The sequence below is a fragment of the Oncorhynchus mykiss genome, chromosome 9 (genome assembly GCF_013265735.2).
Source record: "Oncorhynchus mykiss isolate Arlee chromosome 9, USDA_OmykA_1.1, whole genome shotgun sequence".
NCBI classification, from domain to species: Eukaryota; Metazoa; Chordata; class Actinopteri; order Salmoniformes; family Salmonidae; genus Oncorhynchus; species Oncorhynchus mykiss.
The window spans coordinates 66,242,334-66,270,170 of NC_048573.1; the positions used below are offsets into that span (position 1 = coordinate 66,242,334).

The window sequence follows — 27,837 nt, forward strand, 5'->3', positions numbered from 1 at the left end:
GTGCTCAATAAAACATCTAATCTCTGTGTGTCCTCTCCCTAGGGCTCAATAAAACATATAATCTCTGTGTGTCCTCTCCCTAGGGCTCAACCAAACATCTAATCTCTGTGTGTCCTCTCCCTAGGGCTCAATAAAACATATAATCTATGTGTGTCCTCTCCCTAGGGCTCAATAAAACATCTAATCTCTGTGTGTCCTCTCCCTAGGGCTCAATAAAACATATAATCTCTGTGTGCCCTCTCCCTAGGGCTCAATAAAACATATAATCTCTGTGTGTCCTCTCCCTAGGGCTCAACCAAACATCTGATCTCTGTGTGTCCTCTCCCTAGGGCTCAACCAAACATATCATCTCTGTGTGTCCTCTCCCTAGGGCTCAATAAAACATCTAATTGCTGTGTGTTCTCTCCCTAGGGCTCAATAAAACATATAATCTCTGTGTGTCCTCTCCCTAGGGCTCAACCAAACATCTAATCTCTGTGTGTCCTGTCCCTAGGGCTCAATAAAACATCTAATCTCTGTGTGTCCTCTCCCTAGTGCTCAATAAAACATCTAATCTCTGTGTGTCCTCTCCCTAGGGCTCAATAAAACATATAATATCTGTGTGTCCTCTCCCTAGGGCTCAACCAAACATCTAATCTCTGTGTGTCCTCTCCCTAGGGCTCAATAAAACATATAATCTATGTGTGTCCTCTCCCTAGGGCTCAATAAAACATCTAATCTCTGTGTGTCCTCTCCCTAGGGCTCAATAAAACATATAATCTCTGTGTGCCCTCTCCCTAGGGCTCAATAAAACATATAATCTCTGTGTGTCCTCTCCCTAGGGCTCAACCAAACATCTGATCTCTGTGTGTCCTCTCCCTAGGGCTCAACCAAACATATCATCTCTGTGTGTCCTCTCCCTAGGGCTCAATAAAACATCTAATTGCTGTGTGTTCTCTCCCTAGGGCTCAATAAAACATATAATCTCTGTGTGTCCTCTCCCTAGGGCTCAATAAAACATCTAATCTCTGTGTGTCCTCTCCCTAGGGCTCAATAAAACATCTAATCTCTGTGTGTCCTCTCCCTAGGGCTCAATAAAACATCTAATCTCTGTGTGTCCTCTCCCTAGGGCTCAATAAAACATCTAATCTCTGTGTGTCATCTCCCTAGGGCTCAATAAAACATCTAATTGCTGTGTGTCCTCTCCCTAGGGCTCAATAAAACAGCTAATCTCGGTGTGTCCTCTCCCTAGGGCTCAATAAAACATCTAATTGCTGTGTGTCCTCTCCCTAGGGCTCAATAAAACAGCTAATATCGGTGTGTCCTCTCCCTAGGGCTCAATAAAACATCTAATCTCTGTGTGTCCTGTCCCTAGGGCTCAATAAAACATCTAATCTCAGTGATTCCTCTCCCTAGGGCTCAACCAAACATCTAATTGCTAATTGCTGTGTGTCCTGTCCTTAGGGCTCAACCAAACATCTAATTGCTCTGTGTCCTGTCCCTAGGGCTCAATCAAACATCTAATTGCCGTGTGTCCTGTCCCTTGGGCTCAATAAAACATCTAACCTCTGTCCCTAATCTCTGTGTGTCCTGTCCCTAGGGCTCAATCAAACATCTAATTGCTGTGTGTCCTGTCCCTGTGGCTCAATCAAACATCTAATTGCTGTGTGTCCTGTCCCTAATCTCTGTGTGTCCTGTCCCTAATCTCTGTGTGTCCTGTCCCTAGGGCTCAATCAAACAGCCATCACAAAAATCCTTCCAAAGGTTACTGTAATGATGTCACTGATTATGTTTCCATTGATCGACACTTAGTTATACATTAAGAAGCTTTTCATGTTTATCTATCATCATGTCTGTCTGTCTGGCAGTCCAAGGCCATTCCCATTCCCCTAACAGCACTGCCTTACTGCTGTGGTGTGGTAAGGGTGAGGTGTAATACAGGGACTGGTGTGTGTGTGTGTGTGTATGTGTGACATGAACCAGAACACAGAGCGAATTAAGGGGAAATTAACAGCTTCCCCAAGCCACAGACTAAAAGGTTAGGTGGGTTGAGCCTAATGGATTTGACTGGCATCTTTGGGACATTTAGGAGTTCTAAAATCAGTCATGTGGAAGCACACCCAAAATAGTTTTTAAAACTATTTTATTTCAACTTTATTTAACCAGGTAAACTAGTTGAGAACAAGTTCTCATTTACAACTGCGACCTGGCCAAGATAAAGCAAAGCAGTGCGACACAAACAACAACACAGAGTTACACATGGAATAAACAAACATGCAGTCAATAACACAATAGAAAAGGTCTATACAGTGTATGTACAGTGTCCATACAGTGTGTGCAAATGAGGTAAAATAAGGGTGGTAAGGCAATAAATAGGCCATAGTGGCGAAATAATTACATTATAGCAATTAAACACTGGAGTGATAGATGTGCAGAAGATGAGTGTGCAAGTAGAGATACTGGGGTGCAAAGGAGCAAAATAAATCAAATAAATAACCGTATGGGGGATGAGGTAGTTGGATGGGCTATTTACAGATCGGCTATGTACATGTGCAGTGATCTGTGAGCTGCTCTGACAGCTGGTGCTTAAAGTTAGTGAGGGAGATATGAGTCTCCAGCTTCAGTGATTTTTGCAATTCGTTCCAGTCATTGGCAACAGAGAACTGGAAGGAAAGGCGGCCAAAGAAGGAATTGGCTTTGGGGGTGACCAGTGAGATATACCTGCTGGAGCGCGTGCTACGTGTGGGTGCTACTATGGTGACCAGTGAGCTGAGATAAGGTGGGGCTTTACCTAGCAAAGACTGATAGATGACCTGGAGCCAGTGTGTTTGGCGACAAATATAAAGCGAGGGCCAGCCAACGAGAGCATACAGGTCACAGTGGTGGGTAGTAAATGGGGCTTTGGTGACAAAACGGTTAGCACCAATTTGCTGAGTAGAGTGTTGGAGGCTATTTTGTAAATGACATCACTGAAGTCAAGGATCGGTAGGATGCTTTGTTGCGAAATAGGAAGCCGATTCTAGATTTAATTTTGGATTGGAGGTGCTTAATGTGAGTCTGGAAGGAGAGTTTACAGTCTAATCAGACACCTAGGTATTTGTAGTTGTCCACATAAGTCAGAACCGTCCAGAGTAGTGATGCTGGATGGATAGGTGTGGGCAGCGATTGGTTGAAGTGCATGCATTTAGTTTTACTTGCATTTAAGAGCAGTTGGAGGCCACGGAAGGAGAGGTGTATGGCATTGAAGCTCATCTGGAGGTTAGTTAACACAAAATGGTGTCGTCTCCGTAGAGGTGGATCAGAGAATCACCAGCAGCAAGCGCGACCTCAATGATGTATACAGAGAAAAGAGTCGGCCCGAGAATTGAGCCCTGTGGCACCCCCATAGAGACTGCCAGAGGTCCGGACAACGGACCCTCTGATTTGACACACTGAACTCTGTCTGAGAAGCAGTTGGTGAACCAGGCGAGGCAATCATTTGAGAAACCAAGGCTGTTGAGTCTGCCGATAAGAATGTGATGAGAGTCAAAATCCTTGACCAAGGTTGATGAATACAGCTGCACAGTATTGTCTCTTATCGATGGCGGTTATGATATCGTTTAGGACCTTGAGCGTGGCTGAGGTGCACCCATGACCAGCTGGGAAACCAGATTGTATAGCGGAGAAGGTGGGATTTGAAATGGTCGGTGATCTGTTTGTTAACTTGGCTTTCAAAAACCTTAGAAAGGCAGGATAGGATAGATGTAGGTCTGTAGCAGTTTGGGTCTAGTGTCTCCCCCTTTGAAGAGGGGGATGACTGCGGTAGCTTTCCAATCTTTGGGGATTTCAGATGATACGAAAGAGAGGTTGAACAGGCTAGTAATAGGGGTTGCAATAATTTTGGCGTATAATTTTAGAAAGAGAGGGTCCAGATTGTCTAGCCCGGCTGGTTTGTAGGGGTCCAGATTTTGCAGCTCTTTCACAAAATCAGCTAACTGGATTTGGGTGAACTGAGAAATGGGGAAGGCTTGCGCAAGTTGCTTTGGGGGGTGTAGGGCTGTTGACAGGGGTAGTGGTAGCCAGGTGGAAAGCATGGACAGCCGTAAAAAAAAAAACTTTTTTAAATTCTCAATTATCATGGATTTATCGGTGGTGGCAGTGTTTCCTACACATCACAGGGGCTATTCGATGCTAATCGATGCTAATGCAGAAAACCACAGGATGTTTTTTTGCTGGTCAAGGGCAGTGAGGTCTGGAGTGAACCAACCATCTGTTCCCGGGTCTACATTTTTTGAATGGGGCATGCTTATTTAAGATTGTGAGGAAAGCACTTTTAAAGAATAACCAGGAATCTTCTACTGATGGAATGAGGTCAATATCCTTACAGGATACCTTGTTTTCGGGAGCGTTTGACAGTGATGAGGGGTGGTCGTTTGACCGCAGACCCATTACGGACGCAGGCAATGAGGCAGTGATCACTGAGATCCTGGTTGAAAACAGCAGAGGTGTATTTGGAGGGCAGGTTGGTTAGGATGATATCTATGAGGGCGCCTGTGTTTACAGATTTGGGGTTGTACCTGGTAGGTTCATTGATAATTTGTGTGAGATTGAGGAGATTGAGGGCATCAAGCTTAGATTGTAGGATGGCCGAGGTGTTAAGCGTGTCCCAGTTTAGTTCACCTAGCAGCACGAGCTCTGAAGATAGATGGGGGGCAATCATTTCACATATGGTGTCCAGGGCACAGCTGGGAGAGCAGAAGGTGGTCTATAGCAAGCAGCAATGGTGAGAGACTTGTTTCTGGAAAGGTGGATTTTTTTAAAGTAGAAGCTGAATTTGTTTGGGCACAGAACTGGATAGTAAGACAGAACTCTGCAGAACTCTGCAGGCTCTCCCGGCTTCTAGCCTTTTAAAATGATAAACTTGGATTAGCTAATACAACGTGTCATTGGAACACAGGAGAGATGGTTGCTGATAATGGGCCTCTGTCCGCCTGTGTAGATATTCCATAAAAAATAAGCCGTTTCCAGCTACAATAGTCATTTACAACATTAACAATGTCTACACTGTATTGCTGATCAATTTGATGTTATTTTAATGGACAAAAAATGAGCTTTTCTTTCAAAAACAAGGACATTTCTAAGTGACCCAAAACTTCTGAACGGTAGTGTATATCATTTGTATCAAGGTGTACAACATCTAAAGACCTGCATCACCATACTGAGAGATTTGCAGTTTCTAAAATGACTTATTTAGGTGTTATTGGAGCCTTTGTTCATGTTTTCCGTGGCCCTCATACTGCAGAACGAGCAATGAGAAAGTCTATGGCGGGTGGGGTAGGTTTCTCAAAACCATGTGAAATTGAAAAAAAAGTATCTGGACCTTTCTATAACATGACATTTACATTAAAAAATTTGAGAATTGGTTAAAAAATTGTGAACCAGCCCTTTAAGTACTAACTATTCAGATGACTACTAAGTGTCCTCTCCTAGATTAGTGACCTGAGAGGGCCACCATACCATACACCCATACTCTAAGCTATGTACCTTTGTTGTGAGCCTCCAGCTGTGAGAGGGAGTTGACGGACACTTTGCACAGTGAGCAGTAGAGGAGCTTCTTGACCTTGTCCTCCTCTGTCTCTGGGCCGGCTGGGGTCCCGGGAGCCACAGGGGCCAGTGGAACACCACTCTGCTCAGGGATGGTGGTGTTGAAACCCACGGGGTAGTCAGAGGATGAGGGGAGAAGGGGAGAAGGCGTGAGGGTGGGGGTGGTCAGCATGGGATACACGGAGGAGGCAAGGGGGGAGTCGTGGGTGGAGAGGGGAGGCAGGGGGGGTAGGGGCCCAGGCGGGGCCATGAGAGGCCCCCCGTTTAACAGTGGTGGCAGAGAGAGGCGTGGTTCATCTAGAAAGGGAGAGAGTAAAAATATGATGTCAAATGAAATGCAGTGTTGGCACAACATCTAAACAGACTTGTTTTTCTGAGTAAAAGTGTGTAACTAAAACAATGAAGTGTTTACAATAGACTTTCGATGATGCCTTTCAAGTATGTATGTGGTGAAGCAAAGTCAAAATGTTTCCTTTTAACATGTGACCAACCACATCCTTACCCAACCCAAGCCCTTCAACTACAATACACTGGCTGGTTCTGAGATCACGCAAACACCATTTTCAGCTAATTTTAACTCACTAATGTAAAGGACTCCAAAAGCAAAACACTGGCCTGCCATTATGGGGAAGTATTTTAGTATTCAGTATGACCTTATCATTGTCTAGTGTTACTATAGCAATTATATATGGGATTGGAGGAAGCAGGCCTGAAACCAGGGACAGAGCCAATGCCATATATATAATGATATACTGTACGAACACATGGCATATACTGTATATATGTCTGGGGACAACACTGTAACTTCAACAGACATGTTTTCTCTTTTGAAGTGTCATAGTACTTCTCTGCTCTCACTAATTGTATAGTGCACTACTGTTGACCAGCGCCCCCTAGTCTCATTTTCCATAGTGCACTGCTTCTGACCGGAGCGATGCCATAGTCAAAAGTAGTGCACATAAGGAATATGGTGCCAATCCGGACGCAGACTGTATGGAGCCTGATCATTGGATGATTGTTCTGTTACTGTATCCATGTCGGTCTCTCCCTGAAGAGGTAGCCTACCGACTTTCTGCATATAAACTGCATTGTATTCGATTCAGACGGCCAAATAAAAAAGCTGTTGTCTCTTCTCGATGTATCAAATGATAACGCTGTTGTTGAGTGCTTTCAATTCCACTGGTTTCCCAGGCAAATAGGACGTTCTACATTAGAGGAGCTTCCAGCTGCTCTGCATGCTGAACTTCTACCTTCACGCACTGAAAATGACACCACATAGAACATGCGTGTGCCGTGTACATACACACTCCTCGCCACCACCTCAGATCTCTCCACCACGCACGTCAGTGCCAGTTACCAGGTGGGTGTGTTGGGGTAGGGTGTATCCTCAGTGTATGTCCAGGTGTTCCTTTAGGTAGGCTATAGGGGAGGAAGGGGGCCCCATCCAGCCCTCCTCCACCCAGCCGTGTTGGGGCTCTAGGGGTATGGTACCCAGTGTGTATGGTCAGGCATTGGTGTAACAGGGTAGGCAGGGAGCCTGTGTCCCTCCAGCCCTCTCCTCTCCTCTGGCTGATGTGTGTGGTCAGGTATTGTGGTTACAGGAGGAGACAGGAGTGGTATTTATCCCCTGTGTACCCTAACCCTCCAGCCCTCTTCTCTCTGGCCATCCTAAGTGATTTATGAGTTTAGAAAACCATCTCTGTTCTAATGAACACTCAGCATTATTCATTATGCTGCAGGGTGCCCTCTCTCCTCTCTCCGCCTGGCCTCTGTCCCACCTCTGACTCAGACTAACAACACACACACACACACACACTATTGGCCGGGGAAATGGCTGAGGGTCCAGTGTCACAAGAAAGTCTTTGATGGAAAAAATCATTATTTCACAGTTAGATCATGGCAGGCTTGTTTTGTCTCTCCTTCCCTCTGGGAAGTCTCTCAGAGCCTCGTTCATTGAGTGACTGCATGGCTGTAGGCTACAGAGATTGTCAGACTGGCCTCTTAAACACTATTGTGCCGAGCCCATAGTTCTAGAAACTATGGTGAATGAATAACCAGGCCAGATCAGTACAGCTTGGCTGGGTTCAGCTCTCCAGTCCCCTTTAGAGCTCTGGGTTCAGCTCTCCAGTCCCCTTTAGAGCTCTGGGTTCAGGTCTCCAGTCCCATTTAGAGCTTTGGGTTCAGCTCTCCAGTCCCCTTTAGGGCTCTGGGTTCAGCTCTCCAGTCCCCTTTAGAGCTCTGGGTTCAGCTCTCCAGTCCCATTTAGAGCTCTGGGTTCAGCTCTCCAGTCCATTTAGAGCTCTGGGTTCAGCTCTCCAGTCCCTTTTAGGGCTCTGGTTTCAGCTCTCCAGTCCCCTTTAGAGCTCTGGGTTCAGCTCTCCAGTCCCCTTTAGGGCTCTGGGTTCAGCTCTCCAGTCCCCTTTAGAGCTCTGGGTTCAGCTCTCCAGTCCCCTTTAGAGCTCTGGGTTCAGCTCTCCAGTCCCATTTAGAGCTCTGGGTTCAGCTCGCCAGTCCATTTAGAGCTCTGGGTTCAGCTCTCCAGTCCCTTTTAGGGCTCTGGGTTCAGCTCTCCAGTCCCCTTTAGAGCTCTGGGTTCAGGTCTCCAGTCCCATTTAGAGCTCTGGGTTCAGTTCTCCAGTCCCCTTTAGGGCTCTGGGTTCAGCTCTCCAGTCCCCTTTAGAGCTCTGGGTTCAGCTCTCCAGTCCCCTTTAGAGCTCTGGGTTCAGGTCTCCAGTCCCATTTAGAGCTCTGGGTTCAGCTCTCCAGTCCCCTTTAGGGCTCTGGGTTCAGCTCTCCAGTCCCCTTTAGAGCTCTTGGTTCAGCTCTCCAGTCCCATTTAGAGCTCTGGGTTCAGCTCTCCAGTCCATTTAGAGCTCTGGGTTCAGCTCTCCAGTCCCTTTTAGGGCTCTGGGTTCAGATCTCCAGTCCCCTTTAGAGCTCTGGGTTCAGGTCTCCAGTCCTATTTAGAGCTCTGGGTTCAGCTCTCCAGTCCCCTTTAGAGCTCTGGGTTCAGCTCTCCAGTCCCCTTTATAGCTCTGGGATCAGCTCTCCAATCCCCTTTATAGCTCTGGGTTCAGCTCTCCAGTCCCATTTAGATCTCTGGGTTCAGCTCTCCAGTCCCCTTTAGAGCTCTGGGTTCAGGTCTCCAGTCCCATTTAGAGCTCTGGGTTCAGCTCTCCAGTCCCCTTTAGAGCTCTGGGTTCAGCTCTCCAGTCCCATTTAGGGCTCTGGGTTCAGCTCTCCAGTCCCATTTAGGGCTCTGGGTTCAGGTATCCAGTCCCCTTTAGAGCTCTGGGTTCAGCTCTCCAGTCGCCTTTAAGGCTCTGGGTTCAGCTCTCCAGTCCCCTTTAGAGCTCTGGGTTCAGCTCTCCAGTCCCCTTTAGAGCTCTGGGTTCAGCTCTCCAGTCCCCTTTAGAGCTCTGGGTACAGCTCTCCAGTCCTATTTAGAGCTCTGGGTTCAGCTCTCCAGTCCCATTTAGAGCTCTGGGTACAGCTCTCCAGTCCCCTTTAGAGCTCTGGGTTCAGCTCTCCAGTCCCCTTTAGAGCTCTGGGTTCAGCTCTCCAGTCCATTTTAGAGCTCTGGGTTCAACTCTCCAGTCCCCTTTTGAGCTCTGGGTACAGCTCTCCAGTCCCTTTTAGGGCTCTGGGTTCAGCTCTCCAGTCCCCTTTAGAGCTTTGGGTTCAGTTTTCTACTCCATTTAGAGCTCTGGGTTCAGCTCTCCAGTCCCTTTTAGAGCTCTGGGTTCAACTCTACAGTCCCTTTTAGAGCTCTGGGATCAGCTCTCATGTCCCCTTTAGAGCTCTGGGTTGAGCTCTCTACTCCCTTTAGAGCTCTGGGTTCAGCTCTCTACTCCCTTTAGAGCTCTGGGTTCAGCTCTCTACTCCTTTCAGAGCTCTGGGTTCAGCTCTCTACTCCCTTTAGAGCTCTGGGTTAGCTCTCTACTCTTTTTAGAGCTCTGGGTTCAGCTCTCTACTCCTTTCAGAGCTCTGGGTTCAGCTCTCTACTCTTTTTAGAGCTCTGGGTTCAGCTCTCTACTCCCTTTAGTGCTCTGGGGTCAGCTCTCTACTCCCTTTAGAGCTCTGGGGTCAATAGAGAGCAAGTCACAAGAAAGAGAAATAAACACCCGACCCCTTCAGAATATCCAGTACTTCCGTCATCACAACATAACCCGATGGTTCCAGAGGTGGGTCAAAGACACAAAATACATATGAAAACATAGTTAGGATGATGAAAAGCAGCCACATCAGCATGTTAAGTCCCTTCAGTTAGTAGTTCTGATACTGTATGACTGGGCTGAGGGCTGGATTGGGCTGTGAGCTGGACTGGGCTGAAGGCTGGACTAGGCTGAGGGCTGGACTGGGCTGTGAGCTGGACTAGGCTGAGGGCTGGACTGGGCTGAGGGCCGGACTGTGCTGAAGGCAGGACGCTTTGTGACTTAAGGACTGCAGGCTAAATGTCACCCTGTGAAGCAGACAGGCGGCCAGACTGCCCCCATAATCATTTTACATGATTGTGGCGCCCTGACACTGTACTGTGCTGGCTCGGATATGTTCTTTTCACATTGTCATTTCAAATATGGTTCCAGCAGCTATGGTGGAATGCGTAGGCAGGCCAGCCCAGTACAGCTCAGCTTGGCTCGGCTCCATTTGGCCCAGTAGTGTGGAAATGGTATTGGTGCTTGGGTGTCGGTGGGACAAAGCCACAGGAAAGATATAATAACATGTGGGGAGAAGAAAGGCATCCAGACACAATCTTGAGGTTCGGATATATAACACTGAATAATGTCTCATGGTCTCGGTCTTTATCAATGTCTATGTTATTCTTTCAGCTTTGTTTAATGACACCTGCTCTGTGTTCCCATGGTGAAATTGTCTGGTAAACAGTGTTCAGTACTCAGTATAACCTTTTCAAATGCCACCGTGACCAGATTGAACATTTTCCCCTGTTCTTTCATTCCTAAGTGTTTTTGATCCAGGGAGGGACGGAGAGACAGACAGAGTGAGACTGGTGACAGTGAGGGAATGGAAAGTTCCGGTTGGTGAGGAGAGGAGATGGACAGAGACTGAAGAGACTGAAGCAGAAAGAGAGAGGAGAGAGAGAGTAACAGCCACACCCTCCACACTGTCTCTAATAACCAATCTGTCACACCAAGAGCAATAAATGACATTAGTGTCACGCCCTGATCTGTTTCACCTGTCCATGTGCTTGTCTCCACTCCACTCCAGGTGTCTCCCATCTCCCCATTGTCCCCACCCCCTTATGTTTGTCTGTTGCCGGTTCGTCTGGTTTGTCAAGTCAACCAGTGTTTTTGTCTCAGCTCCTGCATTTCCCAGTCCGTCTTTTCTCGCCCTCCTGGTTTTGACCCTTGCCTGTCCTGTCTCTGAGTCCGCCTGCCTCACCACTCTGCCTGACCTGTCTCTGAGCCCGCCTGCCTCACCACTCTGTCTGTCCTGTCTCTGAGCCCGCCTGCCTGACCACTCTGCCTGTCCTGTCTCTGAGCCCGCCTGCCTCACCACTCTGCCTGTCCTGTCTCTGAGCCCGCCTGCCTCACCACTCTGCCTGTCCTGTCTCTGAGCCCGCCTGCCTCACCACTCTGCCTGTCCTGTCTCTGAGCCCGCCTGCCTCACCACTCTGCCTGTCCTGTCTCTGAGCCCGCCTGCCTCACCACTCTGCCTGTCCTGTCTCTGAGCCCGCCTGCCTGACCACTCTGCCTGTCCTGTCTCTGAGCCCGCCTGCCTCACCACTCTGCCTGTCCCGTCTCTGAGCCCGCCTGCCTGACCACTCTGCCTGTCCTGTCTCCGAGCCCGCCTGCCTCACCACTCTGCCTGTCCTGTCTCTGAGCCCGCCTGCCTCACCACTCTGCCTGTCCTGTCTCTGAGCCCGCCTGCCTGACCACTCTGCCAGTCCTGTCTCTGAGGCCGCCTGCCTCACCACTCTGCCTGTCCTGTCTCTGAGCCCGCCTGCCTCACCACTCTGCCTGACCTGACCCTGAACCTGCCTGCAGTCCTAAACCTTTGCCCCACTAGAGTAACAGCCACACCCTCCACAGTGCCCTCTGTCTCTAATAACCAATCTGTCACACCAAGAGCACTAAATGACATTAGTGTCACGCCCTGATCTGTTTCACCTGTCCATGTGCTTGTCTCCACTCCACTCCAGGTGTCGCCCATCTCCCCATTGTCCCCACCCCCTTATGTTTGTCTGTTGCCGGTTCGTCTGGTTTGTCAAGTCAACCAGTGTTTTTGTCTCAGCTCCTGCATTTCCCAGTCCGTCTTTTCTCGCCCTCCTGGTTTTGACCCTTGCCTGTCCTGTCTCTGAGTCCGCCTGCCTCACCACTCTGCCTGTCCTGTCTCTGAGCCCGCCTGCCTCACCACTCTGCCTGTCCTGTCTCTGAGTCCGCCTGCCTCACCACTCTGCCTGACCTGTCTCTGAGCCCGCCTGCCTCACCACTCTGTCTGTCCTGTCTCTGAGCCCGCCTGCCTGACCACTCTGCCTGTCCTGTCTCTGAGCCCGCCTGCCTCACCACTCTGCCTGTCCTGTCTCTGAGCCCGCCTGCCTCACCACTCTGCCTGTCCTGTCTCTGAGCCCGCCTGCCTGACCACTCTGCCTGTCCTGTCTCTGAGGCCGCCTGCCTCACCACTCTGCCTGTCCTGTCTCTGAGCCCGCCTGCCTCACCACTCTGCCTGACCTGACCCTGAGCCTGCCTGCAGTCCTAAACCTTTGCCCCACTACTCTGGAATATCGACCCCTGACTGCCTTGACCTGTTGTTTGCCTGCCCCTGTTCCTGTAATAAACATTGTTACTTCAACACAGTCTGCATTTGGGTCTTACCTTCAAACCTGATAGTTAGATGAAACTATTAAACTGAGATCAGCTGTGATCTTTCCATACCAATAAATGTTATCCGACAGCTACAGTAACCTGTCTTATTCTCCTCCACTCACATCATATTCCTCTCTCTCTCCCTCCATCTACTCCCTCTCTCCTTCTGTCTCACTAGTCATTTAGCACCCTCTCTCCTGTCTCACTAATCATTTAGCACCCTCTCTCCTTCTGTCTCACTAGTCATTTAGCACCCTCTCTCCTTCTGTCTCACTAGTCATTTAGCACCCTCTCTCCTTCTGTCTCACTAGTCATTTAGCCCCCTCTCTCCTTCTGTCTCACTAGTCATTTAGCACCCTCTCTCCTTCTGTCTCACTAGTCATTTAGCACCCTCTCTCCTTCTGTCTCACTAGTCATTTAGCACCCTCTCTCCTTCTGTCTCACTAGTCATTTAGCACCCTCTCTCCTTCTGTCTCACTAGTCATTTAGCACCCTCTCTCCTTCTGTCTCACTAGTCATTTAGCACCCTCTCTCCTTCTGTCTCACTAGTCATTTAGCACCCTCTCTCCTTCTGTCTCACTCTAGCGTTTCCGTGGTGACGGTGCTACTCTGCCATCTCTGTTCAAATGTCCTGTTCCAAAACTGTACTACTCAAAATTAGTACTTACTTCCTTGCTTGTTCCCTCCTTAAAAAGAATCCCTAATCTGAAATGAGAGGTGACATCAAGGGGTTTCCATAACAAAGGTTTCACCAATGTAGTGTCATGCCAGATCAGTGGTTACTTCAAGGGGTTTCCATAACACAGCTTTCACCAATGTAGTGTCATGCCAGATCAGTGGTTACTTCAAGGGGTTTCCATAACACAGCTTTCACCAATGTAGTGTCATGCCAGATCAGTGGTTACTTCAAGGGGTTTCCATAACACAGCTTTCACCAATGTAGTGTCATGCCAGATCAGTGGTTACTTCAAGGGGTTTCCATAACACAGCTTTCACCAATGTAGTGTCATGCCAGATCAGTGGTTACTTCAAGGGGTTTCCATAACACAGCTTTCACCAATGTAGTGTCATGTCAGATCAGTGGTTACTTCAAGGGGTTTCCATAACACAGCTTTCACCAATGTAGTGTCATGCCAGATCAGTGGTTACTTCAAGGGGTTTCCATAACACAGCTTTCACCAATGTAGTGTCATGCCAGATCAGTGGTTACTTCAAGGGGTTTCCATAACACAGCTTTCACCAATGTAGTGTCATGCCAGGTCAGTGGTTACTTCAAGGGGTTTCCATAACACAGCTTTCACCAATGTAGTGTCATGCCAGATCAGTGGTTACTTCAAGGGGTTTCCATAACACAGCTTTCACCAATGTAGTGTCATGCCAGATCAGTGGTTACTTCAAGGGGTTTCCATAACACAGCTTTCACCAATGTAGTGTCATGCCAGATCAGTGGTTACTTCAAGGGGTTTCCATAACACAGCTTTCACCAATGTAGTGTCATGCCAGATCAGTGGTTACTTCAAGGGGTTTCCATAACACAGCTTTCACCAATGTAGTGTCATGCCAGATCAGTGGTTACTTCAAGGGGTTTCCATAACACAGCTTTCACCAATGTAGTGTCATGCCAGATCAGTGGTTACTTCAAGGGGTTTCCATAACACAGCTTTCACCAATGTAGTGTCATGCCAGATCAGTGGTTACTTCAAGGGGTTTCCATAACACAGCTTTCACCAATGTAGTGTCATGCCAGATCAGTGGTTACTTCAAGGGAGAAAGGAAGGAATGTATTTCTAAATTATTTCAACTAGGTTCTGCAAGGATGTAGAGCCAAATAGAGCTCCTGTTTCGAAGTCCTTAGTGAGTCTCAGCTTCTCTCCGGCATATTTGTCATTTCAGGGTCAGTGGGAAAGCAATGACAGAAGAGATCTGGGCCTGAGTCGGTGGTGCTGACACTGCTGTTCTGGTGGGAATGTGAGAGGAGCAGACTACGGCCTTTAGCCAAGGTCAGATAAAACACAGAGACAGGAGCCATAGAGGAGCAGAACAAAATACTTGTTATTCATTTATAATTGTTATTCCTTCATATTTGTGAAGAGCTATTCATATCTCCCTCAGCACATAGTGGTCAGTTCATGTAGAAAATACTATAGTGAATACTACGGTATTATGGACAAACAAACACTGTAGTAAATGCAAAACACTACAGTCCGTAAAAGCACTACACTTTTTTAAAGAGTAAATAATCCATATTTAATTTGCATATACTCTGCCCATTCCCCTCCCCCATATCACAATGTGTGCCTCCCATAAGTGAGAAACCTACATGCCAAATATAGGCCATATTGTGTTCCCTACAGGTTATAGAAAAGAGCAGAAGCCCTGAACTATCTGTTCAGAACCTAGTCCTACAAACCTACCTAACTACCTACCTACCTATTTTAGTATTTCTCCAGTAAGTTCCAGAAGGAGAAAGCCTCCACCTACATGTAAGTGCTAGGAGGCATTGCAGGTCTCTCTCCTCCATGATTACCTGGGTTACAGGGGTCGCTGATGTCAGGGGCGGAGGTAGGGGGTTCACCAGGGAGGGATGGAGAGGTGAGGGAGACAGGTCGGCCCGACTTGTCACCCTCCTGGGGGCGACTCTTGGAGGTCTCGATGCCTTTGACTCTCCGTGCATGTCGGTTGCCTTTGTAGTGTGCTTCTGCCTGGCTCTGGAGAGAGAGAGGAGAGAAAGAGGAGAGAAAGAGCGAGTGAGTGAGTGAGTGAGTGAGTGAGTGAGTGAGTGAGTGAGTGAGTGAGTGAGTGAGTGAGTGAGTGAGTGAGTGAGTGAGTGAGTGAGTGACATTATGAAATCCATGTACACAAACAACAAGTGTGTGGTTAAAATAGGCAAAGAATACACACATTTCCTCCCACAGGGCAGTGGGGTGAGACAGGGATACAGCTTAAGCCCCACCCTCTTCAACATATATATCAACAAATTGGCGAGGGCACTAGAAAAGTCTGCAGCAACCGGCCTCACCCTACTACAATCTGAAGTCAAATGTCTACTGTTTGCTGATGATCTGGTGCTTCTGTCCCCAACCAAGGAGGGTCTACAGCAGCACATAGATCTTCTGCTCAGACTTTGGCCCTGACAGTAAATCTCAGTAAGACCAAAATAATGGTGTTCCAAAAAAGGTCCAGTCGCCTGGACCACAAATACAAATTCCATCGAGACACCGTTGCCCTAGAGCACACAAAGAACTATACATACCTTGGCCTAAACATCAGCGCCACAGGTAACTTCCACAAAGCTGTGAACGTTCTGAGAGACAAGGCAAGAAGGGCATTCTATGCCATCAAAAGGAACATAAAATTTACCAATTACGAATACCAATTAGGATCTGACTAAAAATACTTGAATCAGTTATAGAACCCATTGTCCTTTATGGTTGTGAGGTCTGGGGTCTGCTCACCAACCAAGAATTCACAAAAATGCTAAAATATCTTCCGTGTACAGAAAGATGAACCTGGAGAAAAGTCCAGTAAGCAAGCTGGTCCTGGGGCTCTGTTCACAAACACAAACACATCACACAGAGCCCCAGGACAGCAGCACAATTAGACCAAACCAAATCATGAGAAAACAAAAAGATAATTACTTGACACATTGGAAAGAATTAACAAAAAAACAGAGCAAACTAGAATGCTATTTGGCCCTAAACAGAGAGTACACAGTGGCAGAATACCTGACCACTGTGACTGACCCAAACTTAAGGAAAGCTTTGACTATGTACAGTGAGCATAGCCTTGCTATTGAGAAAGGCCGCCGTAGGCAGACATGGCTCTCAAGAGAAGACAGGCTATGTGCACACTGCCCACAAAATTAGGTGGAAACTGAGCTGCACTTCCTAAACTCCTGCCCAATGTACGACCATACTAGAGACACATATTTCCCTCAGATTACACAGATCCACAAAGAATTCGAAAACAAACCCAATTTCCGTGAACTCCCATATCTACTGGGTGAAATATCACAGTGTGCCATCACAGCAGCAACATTTGTGACCTGTTGCCACAAGAAAAGGTCAACCAGTGGAGAACAAACATCATTGTAAATACAACCCATATTTATGCTTGTTTATTTTCCCTTTTGTACCCATTTGTACATCATTACAACACTGTATATATACATGATATGACATTTGTAATGTCCTTATACTTTTGGAACTTCTGTGAGTGTAATGTTTAATGTTCATTTGTATTGTTTATTTCACTTTTGTATATTATCTACCTCACTTGCTTTGGCAATGTTAACATATGTATCCCATGCCAATAGTCCCTTGAATTGAATTTAATTGAGAGTGAGTGAGTGAGTGAATTAGAAAATCTTGACACACTAATATAGCATACCTGGATACACACACGCACCAAGGTGCACACACACACACACCAAGGTGCACACACACACACACACACACACACACACACACACACACACACACACACACACACACACACACACACACACACACACACACACACACACACACACACACACACACTCACACAGTTTCGGCGTCCGGTATGCTATTCAATCTGCACCAGGAATAGGAGACGGGATGGCAGGTTGCAGACAGGCTTACAGTGGATAGAGAGGAGAGGAATACTGTAACAGGTGATCTGACCACTGATCAGGAAATACTGTGAGGCAGTAGTCTGTCTGTTTTCCCTAACAATACCACATTACAACGGGCCCTAATCTAGGCCTCAGTTCCCTTGTTCTCTTCTCCTCTGACTCCTCCACAGTCAGAGATTACCCAGCTCCAGCCGTCATGACTGCAGGCTCCAGTCATGTGATTATACCAGACATGATGAGAGACTTGTCTGCAGAAGGGGGTTGAACTGCATGTCAAGGCCAGAGATGGTGCCATCGTACAAACACACACTGTCCTGTAGTAACCCCTTTTTACTACATGAATACATGTGTGTTATTTCATAGTTTTGATACCTTCACTATTATTCTACAATAGTCTGTCTCACTGTGTCATTGGGATGGTCAGATTGCCTTTAGGTTGGCTAGGCCTCAAGACACCAGGGGATATATTTCTAGACTGGCAACCATAGGAGCCGTAAGAGCTGTCACACATAGTCTACATCCTCATTATAGCCGGCTGCTGCAACAGTGCTGTGCTTCACACACACAACACACACTCTGCTGTGCACCTCTGTGACCACCTCAAACAGATAATCTGACAGCTAACTGAAAATGGACTGCCTAAAGCCTCTGGAATGGTGTGTATCTGTGTTTGTATACAATGGCAGGCGAATAATTATTGTATCAAGATGATGATTATTATTAAGTAGGGGGCTTATTGTGTGTCGCTCTTTAAATTCAGGGCTGGAGAGCTGCTGACAGCTGCAACAGACAGGTGATGAGAGGAATAGAGAAATCAAGAGGCACAGCACACCACAGCACGCCACACCACAACACATCACACCACAGCACACCACACCACAACACAACACACCACAGCACAGCACAGCACAGCACAGCACACCCAACCACACCACACCACAGCACAACACACCACAGCACACCACAGCACAGCACAGCACAGCACACCACACCACACCACAGCACACCACAGCACAGCACAGCACAACACACCACAGCACAGCACACCACAACACACCACACCACAGCACAGCACACCACACCACACCACATCACATCACATCTCATCCCCGGCTTACTAGGAGCTCAGGCCAGGGGCTCAGGCCAGGGGCTCAGGCCTGGGATAGATAAGCTTGGCAGGGAAAGAGAGGAGGGGAGAGGAGAGAGAGGAGAGGGGAGGGAGGTGAGAGGGGAGTGGAGAGGGTGACCTTGCTGGAGAGGTGGAGGGATGGTGGCTTGGACATGGCTGGATGGACAGCAGAAGGGATGGCTATGTGGTTGGGATGGCTGAGAGGTGAGGAGAGGGGAGAGGCAGCTTTGGCTGGATAGCTGGACCACAGGGGTTGGCTCAGTTGTTGGGATGGCTGGGGACAGACAGGGAGAGGTGAGAGAGGAGAGGACTCAGGCTGGTGCTCCTGTGGTGTGGATGGCGCTGGCACTAGCCTTTTGGTCAGGGCGTCAGGTATGTCCAGTCTCTGCTGGGTCCATTGACGTGACAATGACATGGGAGTTATTATGGCAGCACAAACAGATGAGGGAGTCAGGCTAGGCCGGATGGTTATAGCACTATCCCCTGTGGTCAGGGCATCAGGTATGTTCTGTACACGGTGTGCCCGGGCACCAACCAGCCAGTTATCTCTTTAAGGCTGTAATTGCTGACATCATGTCAGTGATTCTCTCATTAACCCAGGTGTGAGTGTTGACGAGGACAAGGCTGGAGATCACTCTGTCATGCTGATTGAGTTCAAATAGAAGTTTCAAAAGGAGGGTGGTGCTTAGAATCATTGTTCTTCCTCTGTCAACCATGGTTACCTGCAAGGAAACATGTGCCATCATCATTGCTTTACACAAAAAGGGCTTCACAGGCAAGGATATTGCTGCCAGTAAGATTGCACCTAAATGAACTATTTATCGGATCATCAAGAACTTCAAGGAGAGTGGTTCAATTGTTGTGAAGAAGGCTTCAGGGCGCCCAAGAAAGACCAGCAAGCGCCAGGACCATCTCCTAAAGTTGATTCAGCTTTGGGATCGGGGCACCACCAGTACAGAGCTTGCTCAGGAATGGCAGCAGGCAGGTGTGAGTGCATCTGCATGCACAGTGAGGCGAAGACTTTTGGAGGATGGCCTGGTGTCAAGAAGGGCAGCAAAGAAGCCACTTCCCTCCAGGAAAAACATCAGGGACAGACTGATATTCTACTAAATGTACAGGGATTGGACTGCTGAGGACTGGGGTAAAGTAATTGTTTCTGATGAATCCACTTTCCGATTGTTTGGGGCATCCGGAAAAAAAGCTTGTCCGGAGGAGACAAGGTGAGCTCTTCATGTAATTGTCAATAAAAGCCTTTGATACTTATGAAATGCCTGTAATTATACTTCAGTATTCCATAGTAACATCTGACAAAAATACCTAAAGACACTGAAGCAGCAAACTTTGTGGAAATTAATATTTGTGTCATTCTCAAAACTTTTGGCCATGACTGTAGAATAGTGTAGGGTAGTGTAGTGTCTTGTATTGTATGGTAGTGTAGAGTAGGGTTGGTGTAGGGTATGGTATGGTAGTGTAGAGTAGGGTAGGGTATGGTATGGTAATGTATGGTATGGTAGTGTAGAGTAGTGTATGGTATTGTAAGGTAGTGTAGTGTAGGGTAGGGGTGGGGAGCTTTGCAGAGACTGGCGCTGAGGGTAAGTGGGGTGCTGAAAGCCTTCTCAGGTCCCTTTCCGAGCTAGCTGTGGATCGGGGGTCAAAGTTGGCCACCCAGAGGTAGATTACGTAACTCTTTATTGGTCAGTGTCAATATTTACCAGCATGTTTATGTGTCATACTTGTATGGCTGAGAGGTCCCGTTCTGGGCTAGAAACAATGAACTTATACCCAGCATGGAACCTGGGCCTTGCAGGAGCAGGAAAATATTGACATTATGTGGAAGGCATCAGCAAATGACAGACATATTATGTATGGCTCTGGGAGACATGTAACTTGGGGAGGCTTGTGGCGGAAGAATCAGAATTAGTTGTGTAACATAGATAATTAAGATGTGTTGTGTCTTTTGCAATGCCGGATTAAGTGATATGACATGCTATTCTATAAAATCCTTTCTCTGTAATTAATATTACCTGATTTAGCTAATCATGTAAATGTAATTAACTAGAAAGTCGGGGCACCACGAAAGAGTGTTTATAGAGCTGTTATCTTCCGAATAAACTCTGAAAGACCTAGTAATATTTTACATCAATAGCAGTCAATATTAATCGTCACCTAATTTCAGTCTCATCTGAACATTGTAGAATTCTTGGTTATCTTCACGAACCCTGGCTAACAAGTTGAATCAGCAATACAAAATTGGGTTTAATTGTTTATTTACTAAATACCTAACTAATCACACAGAATTACATATAAACAGAATTAATCATACCTTGATTGTAAATTATGTCATAAAGGAAAAAGTCCCTAGCGGACGGAACAGATATGACAGCTGGTTACACAAAGAAAAGGGGGTTGGGTTTGAGTGAAAGAGCAGGAAGACTGAGGAACAAAGGGAGAAGATGTGCTATCGTAAATACAGTATCTTATGCATTCTAAATTACCGCCCATTTGGAAAAGGAAAATGCAATAAATATTGACTCTGAGCTGCGCTTTGGTACGTTGGTCGTAGATGCTGGCCGTGTTGGCCAAAAGAGATCATCCTGTCCTCGGAAGAATGTCACTGGTGGTAAATTGGGTACGTTGTAGTATCGTCGTTGTGTGGTATGCTAGATACGTTGTCAGTCCTTTCCTAGCCCACGTTTACAGCTGCTGTTGCTAACTCAACGGCTAGGATGTCTCACTTCTTTAGTGAATAAGAGGTCAAAGTTCATACCATTCACAACCACAGCTCACGCTGAGGTTGGCTTAGTTCTGTAGTTGACATGTTAGCCCTTTTCAACGTATGGACCGTCGTCCCATTGTCCTCAGAACAGATAGTTACATTTTCGTCAAGGGCTTATATAGTGGAGGGAGAGGAGGGTGTGTTTCATAGTTTATAACCCATGTCTCTTCACAGGGGCGGGCCACTGATTGAGCAGAGCTCTAACTTCATGAAAACCCAAATCTCTCATTTGGAAGCTAAAATTACATGTAATCTTTTCACAAATAGTGTCACCTTTCAACAATTAAATTGCACAACAATTCCATGTGAATCTAATAAATAGAATGTGTAGACTTTCCCAGATACAGCTTATGTCGTCCTGTCATCAGTCATAATGTTTCAGATGACAACCGAACTGACATCATATTCATTAAGTACCAACGCATATTTTCAATTGGTTCTATTACCGAAATATGGTTCCTTTCCCCCCACTTGTTTGATGTGCTCAGACTCTCTATGATTAACAAAGGCTATTCAACAGTTCTTCAGTGGAGTCAAGAGAGAGAGGGGAGAAAGGTATTTATGGGGGAGTCATAAACCTTACCCACAGGCTAACATCATGACAGATGTTTTATCTGCAAAACATGCTTATGTGATATACTCGTTATTAGAATGTTTCCCTTCGGACTCTGGTGTTGGCAGTTGCACTTCTTCCTTCAGCTGGGGCCCAGTCACCTGGGGCCCAGAGAGGGGAAAGGTCAGGCTTGTCTTTCACATGTCCCTGTTGCTATGCAGAATATCAGAAAGGGAAGAGGACAGGAGAGAACATTATCTTCATATGTGAATGTATTACCTATTCTTAAACCATGTGAAGGGATGGTGTGATTAATGGGGAACCAATTACTTGTCTCCACAATGTCTGTGCGCCAGTCACTCCCTTCTTTGGCATTGGAGGAGGTGTGTGGTAGTGTCTGGAACCATTGTATGTCCTCTCTGATGTTGCACTTATCCTGGGATAGTGTATGACCTAGAGGCTCACTCCCCTCAGTGAGCTTGTCCAGGAGTGGGATAAAGAAGGGGTTTTACTTGAGATGGGAGTATCTGGAGTTGACAATTGATTTATGCCATTGGTCGAGTTAGTATTTTTGTTTTATGAGTACCAGGATTGAGATCGGAACCTCGTCTTAGGGGCCAAACTGAACGATAATATATAGCGAATGCTATCTGGCTACGGGATACTGCTTTCTCATTTATAAAGTCTCACCTTGTGACCCGTTCCAAACATCTGTGGTTTGTTATGTCGACTAGGTGGTTGGATCTTTGCTATAAAAGATCTCAGTAGCCTTTGTGTTGGCGCTCTCAACGGATCATCAGAGATGGTGATTCGTCGACCAGTCATCGCTATGGCAAAGCTCTCACTATTAAAGATTTAGTTTAAGTATAACTCTGACTCGTGTGATAAGTTTGTCTCTCCTCATTTGATAGTAAAGAAATGAACCATCACAGGCTACACACTTCTATCTTGTCTGTTTAGATAAGGTCAAATGTGATATCAAACATGTCTGTATATTTCTTTCCAGAATACCATTCCACTCGGTCAGGGCGGATACTCGGTCAGGGCGGATACTCAAAACTAATTTGACTGGGTCAACCACAATATGTTTTTAAAAAGTGCCACACTTTTACCAGCAGAGCCACACAGGATCTTGAGTGTCTTATGGATGGCTCTACCTCTGTGGCCTGCACAGCTCTACTGCTGCCTAGAAGAAACCAGCTCTGCACCACAAAAACCACACAGAGGCCATGTTTGTAGGCTGTTCAGTAATACTAGATGTGGGTTACTGGACACTCCCTCTAGGTGTGTTATGGGACACTCCCTAGCCTGCATGTGGGTTTGTGTGCAGCAGTAAAATCTGTGTCTGATTTATATATGCCACAGGATACTATGCCCACAACAGCCAAGGTCCCACACTCCGCTATAGGCCAACAGACTAAAGGGACTTTCTACTGATGGATACACTGACAGTGTGATTTGCTACAGTAAGATAAAGAGAGGCCTTCTAAAGCATTCAGAGAATGTTGGTGATATGAGACATTAAACCATTTTTTTTTTTTTGCTTTAAAAAAAACTGGTGTTGCATTCATGCACACTGCATTACAACATGACATCTAGATAAACCTATACCCTATGTTATGCTTTTGCACATTAAAAACACTTGGAGATAAACTATACCATATGGGTAGACAGATGAAAATGCTGTTTTTAGTAGAGTGGATGATTCACATTAATCAGACTATAGAAGAGAAGGTGGTCTAAAAACCTGATGCTGCTGCACAGAGACGTCATGTGTGTCACAAATGACACCCTATCTCCTATGGGTCCTGGTCTAAAATAGTGCACTTCATAGGGTGCCATTTGCAACACAATTTTTAACATTTTAGCTGATGCTCTTATCCAGAACGACTTGCTCAAGGGCACATTGTTGGCTCTGGGATTCAAACCAGCAACCTTTAGGTTACTGGCCTAACGCTCTAACCACTAGGCTACCTGCCTCCCTAGACCTCCCTAAATCAGTTTCCATACCCCTAAGAACATCCTAAGTCAACTTTCCCATGTTGATCTGGGGGAGAGAAAATCCTATTTCATGCTCTCAGCTTGCTGTCTCTTTGCCAGGCCGTCATTGTAAATAAGAATTTGTTCTTCTTAATTGACTCGCCTGGATAAACAAAGTTTAACTCAAACAATTGCCTAGCAACACTCTAGGGCCATATCTTCAGTACTGTACTACAGACCTGGGTTCAAATACTATTTGAAATCACTTAAAATAGTTTATCTCTGCTTGATTGAGCTTACCTGTTGCATTGGAATAAATAGAAAAGTCCCCAAAATACAAAATCTTGCCCATCTTGCACGCCAGGCAGGCTACAGCAAACACATTCAAATATTTAATATGGTATTTGAACCCATTTCTGCTGTACTACATCTCACACACAACTCTCACTTGGGCTCAAAAAAACATACTCCAATGAGGCCCCCACTGCAAAGCCACAACATAACACAAACAGACACAAACAGCAGCACCAAACACGACAGAAACACAAATAGATATATGCATCCCCTCCATGGTGTCACCACTTCATTCCTCAGAGAAATAAACAAAGAGATAAAGAATAGCAAAAAGAAAAATAGCCATCTAAACAGAGAGTATATAGTGGTAGTAGGTGTCCTGTATGGTGAGTTGTGGTAGTAGGTGTCCTGTATCGTGAGTTGTGGTAGTAGGTGTCCTGTATGGTGAGTTGTGGTAGTAAGTGTCCTGTATGGTGGGTTGTGGTAGGAGCTGTCCTGTATGGTGAGTTGTGGTAGTAGGTGTCCTGTATGGTGAGTTGTGGTAGTAGGTGTCCTGTATGGTGAGTTGTGGTAGTAGGTGTCCTGTATGGTGAGTTGTGGTAGTAGGTGTCCTGTATGGTGGGTTGTGGTAGTAGGTGTCCTGTATGGTGAGTTGTGGTAGTAGGTGTCCTGTATGGTGAGTTGTGGTAGTAGGTGTCCTGTATGGTGAGTTGTGGTAGTAGGTGTCCTGTATGGTGGGTTGTGGTAGGAGCTGTCCTGTATGGTGAGTTGTGGTAGTAGGTGTCCTGTATGGTGAGTTGTGGTAGTAGGTGTCCTGTATGGTGAGTTGTGGTAGTAGGTGTCCTGTATGGTGAGTTGTGGTAGTAGGTGTCCTGTATGGTGAGTTGTGGTAGTAGGTGTCCTGTATGGTGAGTTGTGGTAGTAGGTGTCCTGTATGGTGAGTTGTGGTAGTAGGTGTCCTGTATGGTGAGTTGTGGTAGTAGGTGTCCTGTATGGTGAGTTGTGGTAGTAGTTGTCCTGTATGGTGTGTTGTGGTAGTAGGTGTCCTGTATGGTGAGTTGTGGTAGTAGGTGTCCTGTATGGTGAGTTGTGGTAGTAGTTGTCCTGTATGGTGAGTTGTGGTAGTAGGTGTCCTGTATGGTGAGTTGTGGTAGTAGGTGTCCTGTATGGTGAGTTGTGGTAGTAGTTGTCCTGTATGGTGAGTTGTGGTAGTAGGTGTCCTGTATGGTGAGTTGTGGTAGTAGGTGTCCTGTATGGTGAGTTGTGGTAGTAGGTGTCCTGTATGGTGAGTTGTGGTAGTAGGTGTCCTGTATGGTGAGTTGTGGTAGTAGCTGTCCTGTATGGTGAGTTGTGGAAGTACGTGTCCTGTATGGTGAGTTGTGGTAGGAGCTGTTGTGAATGGTGGGTTCTGGTAATAGGTGTCCTGTATGGTTGGTTGTGGTAGGAGCTGTCCTGTATGGTGGGTTGTGGTAGTAGCTGTCCTGTATGGTGAGTTGTGGTAGTAGGTGTCCTGTATGGTGAGTTGTGGTAGGAGCTGTTGTGAATGGTGAGTTCTGGTAGTAGGTGTCCTGTATGGTTGGTTGTGGTAGTAGCTGTCCTGTATGGTGAGTTGTGTTAGGAGCTGTCCTGTATGGTGAGTTGTGGTAGGAGCTGTCCTGTATGGTGAGTTGTGGTAGGAGCTGTCTTTTATGGTGAGTTGTGGTAGTAGGTGTCCTGTATGGTGAGTTGTGGTAGTAGGTGTCCTGTATGGTGGGTTGTGGTAGGAGCTGTCCTGTATGGTGAGTTGTGGTAGTAGGTGTCCTGTATGGTGAGTTGTGGTAGTAGGTGTCCTGTATGGTGAGTTGTGGTAGTAGGTGTCCTGTATGGTGAGTTGTGGTAGTAGGTGTCCTGTATGGTGAGTTGTGGTAGTAGGTGTCCTGTATGGTGAGTTGTGGTAGTAGGTGTCCTGTATGGTGAGTTGTGGTAGTAGGTGTCCTGTATGGTGAGTTGTGGTAGTAGGTGTCCTGTATGGTGAGTTGTGGTAGTAGTTGTCCTGTATGGTGTGTTGTGGTAGTAGGTGTCCTGTATGGTGAGTTGTGGTAGTAGGTGTCCTGTATGGTGAGTTGTGGTAGTAGTTGTCCTGTATGGTGAGTTGTGGTAGTAGGTGTCCTGTATGGTGAGTTGTGGTAGTAGGTGTCCTGTATGGTGAGTTGTGGTAGTAGTTGTCCTGTATGGTGAGTTGTGGTAGTAGGTGTCCTGTATGGTGAGTTGTGGTAGTAGGTGTCCTGTATGGTGAGTTGTGGTAGTAGGTGTCCTGTATGGTGAGTTGTGGTAGTAGGTGTCCTGTATGGTGAGTTGTGGTAGTAGCTGTCCTGTATGGTGAGTTGTGGAAGTACGTGTCCTGTATGGTGAGTTGTGGTAGGAGCTGTTGTGAATGGTGGGTTCTGGTAATAGGTGTCCTGTATGGTTGGTTGTGGTAGGAGCTGTCCTGTATGGTGGGTTGTGGTAGTAGCTGTCCTGTATGGTGAGTTGTGGTAGTAGGTGTCCTGTATGGTGAGTTGTGGTAGGAGCTGTTGTGAATGGTGAGTTCTGGTAGTAGGTGTCCTGTATGGTTGGTTGTGGTAGTAGCTGTCCTGTATGGTGAGTTGTGTTAGGAGCTGTCCTGTATGGTGAGTTGTGGTAGGAGCTGTCCTGTATGGTGAGTTGTGGTAGGAGCTGTCTTTTATGGTGAGTTGTGGTAGTAGCTGTCCTGTATGGTAGGTTGTGGTAGTAGCTGTCCTGTATGGTGAGTTGTGGTAGGAGCTGTCCTGTATGGTGAGTTGTGGTAGGAGCTGTCCTGTATGGTGAGTTGTGGTAGGAGCTGTCCTGTATGGTGAGTTCTGGTTGGAGCTGTCTTTTATGGTGAGTTGTGGTAGTAGCTGTCCTGTATGGTGAGTTGTGGTAGTTGTTGTCATGTATGGTGGGTTGTGGTAGTAGCTGTCCTGAATGGTGGGTTGTGGTAGTAGCTGTTGTGTATGGTGAGTTGTGGTAGAAGCTGTCGTGTATGGTGAGTTGTGGTAGTAGCTGTCCTGTATGGTGAGTTGTGGTAGGAGCTGTCCTGTATGGTGAGTTGTGGTAGTAGCTGTCCTGTATGGTGGGTTGTGGTAGTAGCTGTCCTGAATGGTGGGTTCTGGTAGTAGCTGTCCTGAATGGTGAGTTGTGGTAGTGGGTTGTCCTGAATGGTGGGTTCTGGTAGTAGCTGTCCTGAATGGTGGGTTCTGGTAGTAGCTGTCCTGAATGGTGAGTTGTGGTAGTGGGTTGTCCTGAATGGTGGGTTCTGGTAGTAGCTGTCCTGAATGGTGAGTTGTGGTAGTTGTTGTCGTGTATGGTGGGTTGTGGTAGTAGCTGTCCTGTATGGTGGGTTGTGGTAGTAGGTGTCCTGTATGGTGAGTTGTGGTAGTTGTTGTTGTGTATGGTGGGTTGTGGTAGTTGTTGTCCTGTATGGTGGGTTGTGGTAGTAGCTGTCCTGAATGGTGAGTTGTGGTAGTTGTTGTTGTGTATGGTGGGTTGTGGTAGTAGCTGTCCTGTATGGTGGGTTGTGGTAGTAGCTGTCCTGAATGGTGAGTTGTGGTAGTTGTTGTTGTGTATGGTGGGTTGTGGTAGTAGCTGTCCTGTATGGTGAGTTGTGGTAGTTGTTGTTGTGTATGGTGGGTTGTGGTAGTTGTTATTGTGTATGGTGGGTTGTGGTAGTAGCTGTCCTGTATGGTGGGTTGTGGTAGTAGCTGTCCTGAATGGTGAGTTGTGATAGTTGTTGTTGTGTATGGTGGGTTGTGGTAGTAGCTGTCCTGTATGGTGAGTTGTGGTAGTTGTTGTTGTGTATGGTGGGTTGTGGTAGTTGTTATTGTGTATGGTGGGTTGTGGTAGTTGTTGTTGTGTATGGTGAGTTGTGGTAGTTGTTGTCCTGTATGGTGGGTTGTGGTAGTTGTTGTCGTGTATGGTGGGTTGTGGTAGTTGTTGTTGTGTATGGTGCGTGTTGGTAGTAGCTGTCCTGTATGGTGGGTTCTGGTAGTAGCTGTCCTGTATGGTGAGTTGTGGTAGTAGCTGTCCTGTATGGTGGGTTGTGGAAGGAGTTGAAGGTTACAGGGT

The 27,837-nt window shown here is 46.8% G+C and overlaps 1 protein-coding gene across 1 annotated transcript in view; it reads right to left on the reverse strand.

Annotated features, from left to right (window-relative positions):
- Window positions 1-27,837, reverse strand: part of LOC110531240 (zinc finger protein 385A-like) — a 202,461-nt gene that overhangs the window by 13,877 nt on the left and 160,747 nt on the right. Inside the window, exons 4-5 of the mRNA XM_036988730.1 lie at window positions 14,914-15,094; window positions 5,503-5,859 (exon numbers count right to left, since the gene is read on the reverse strand). Coding sequence (XP_036844625.1) covers window positions 5,503-5,859; window positions 14,914-15,094 — 538 coding nt within the window. The remainder of the gene's footprint in view (window positions 1-5,502; window positions 5,860-14,913; window positions 15,095-27,837) is intronic.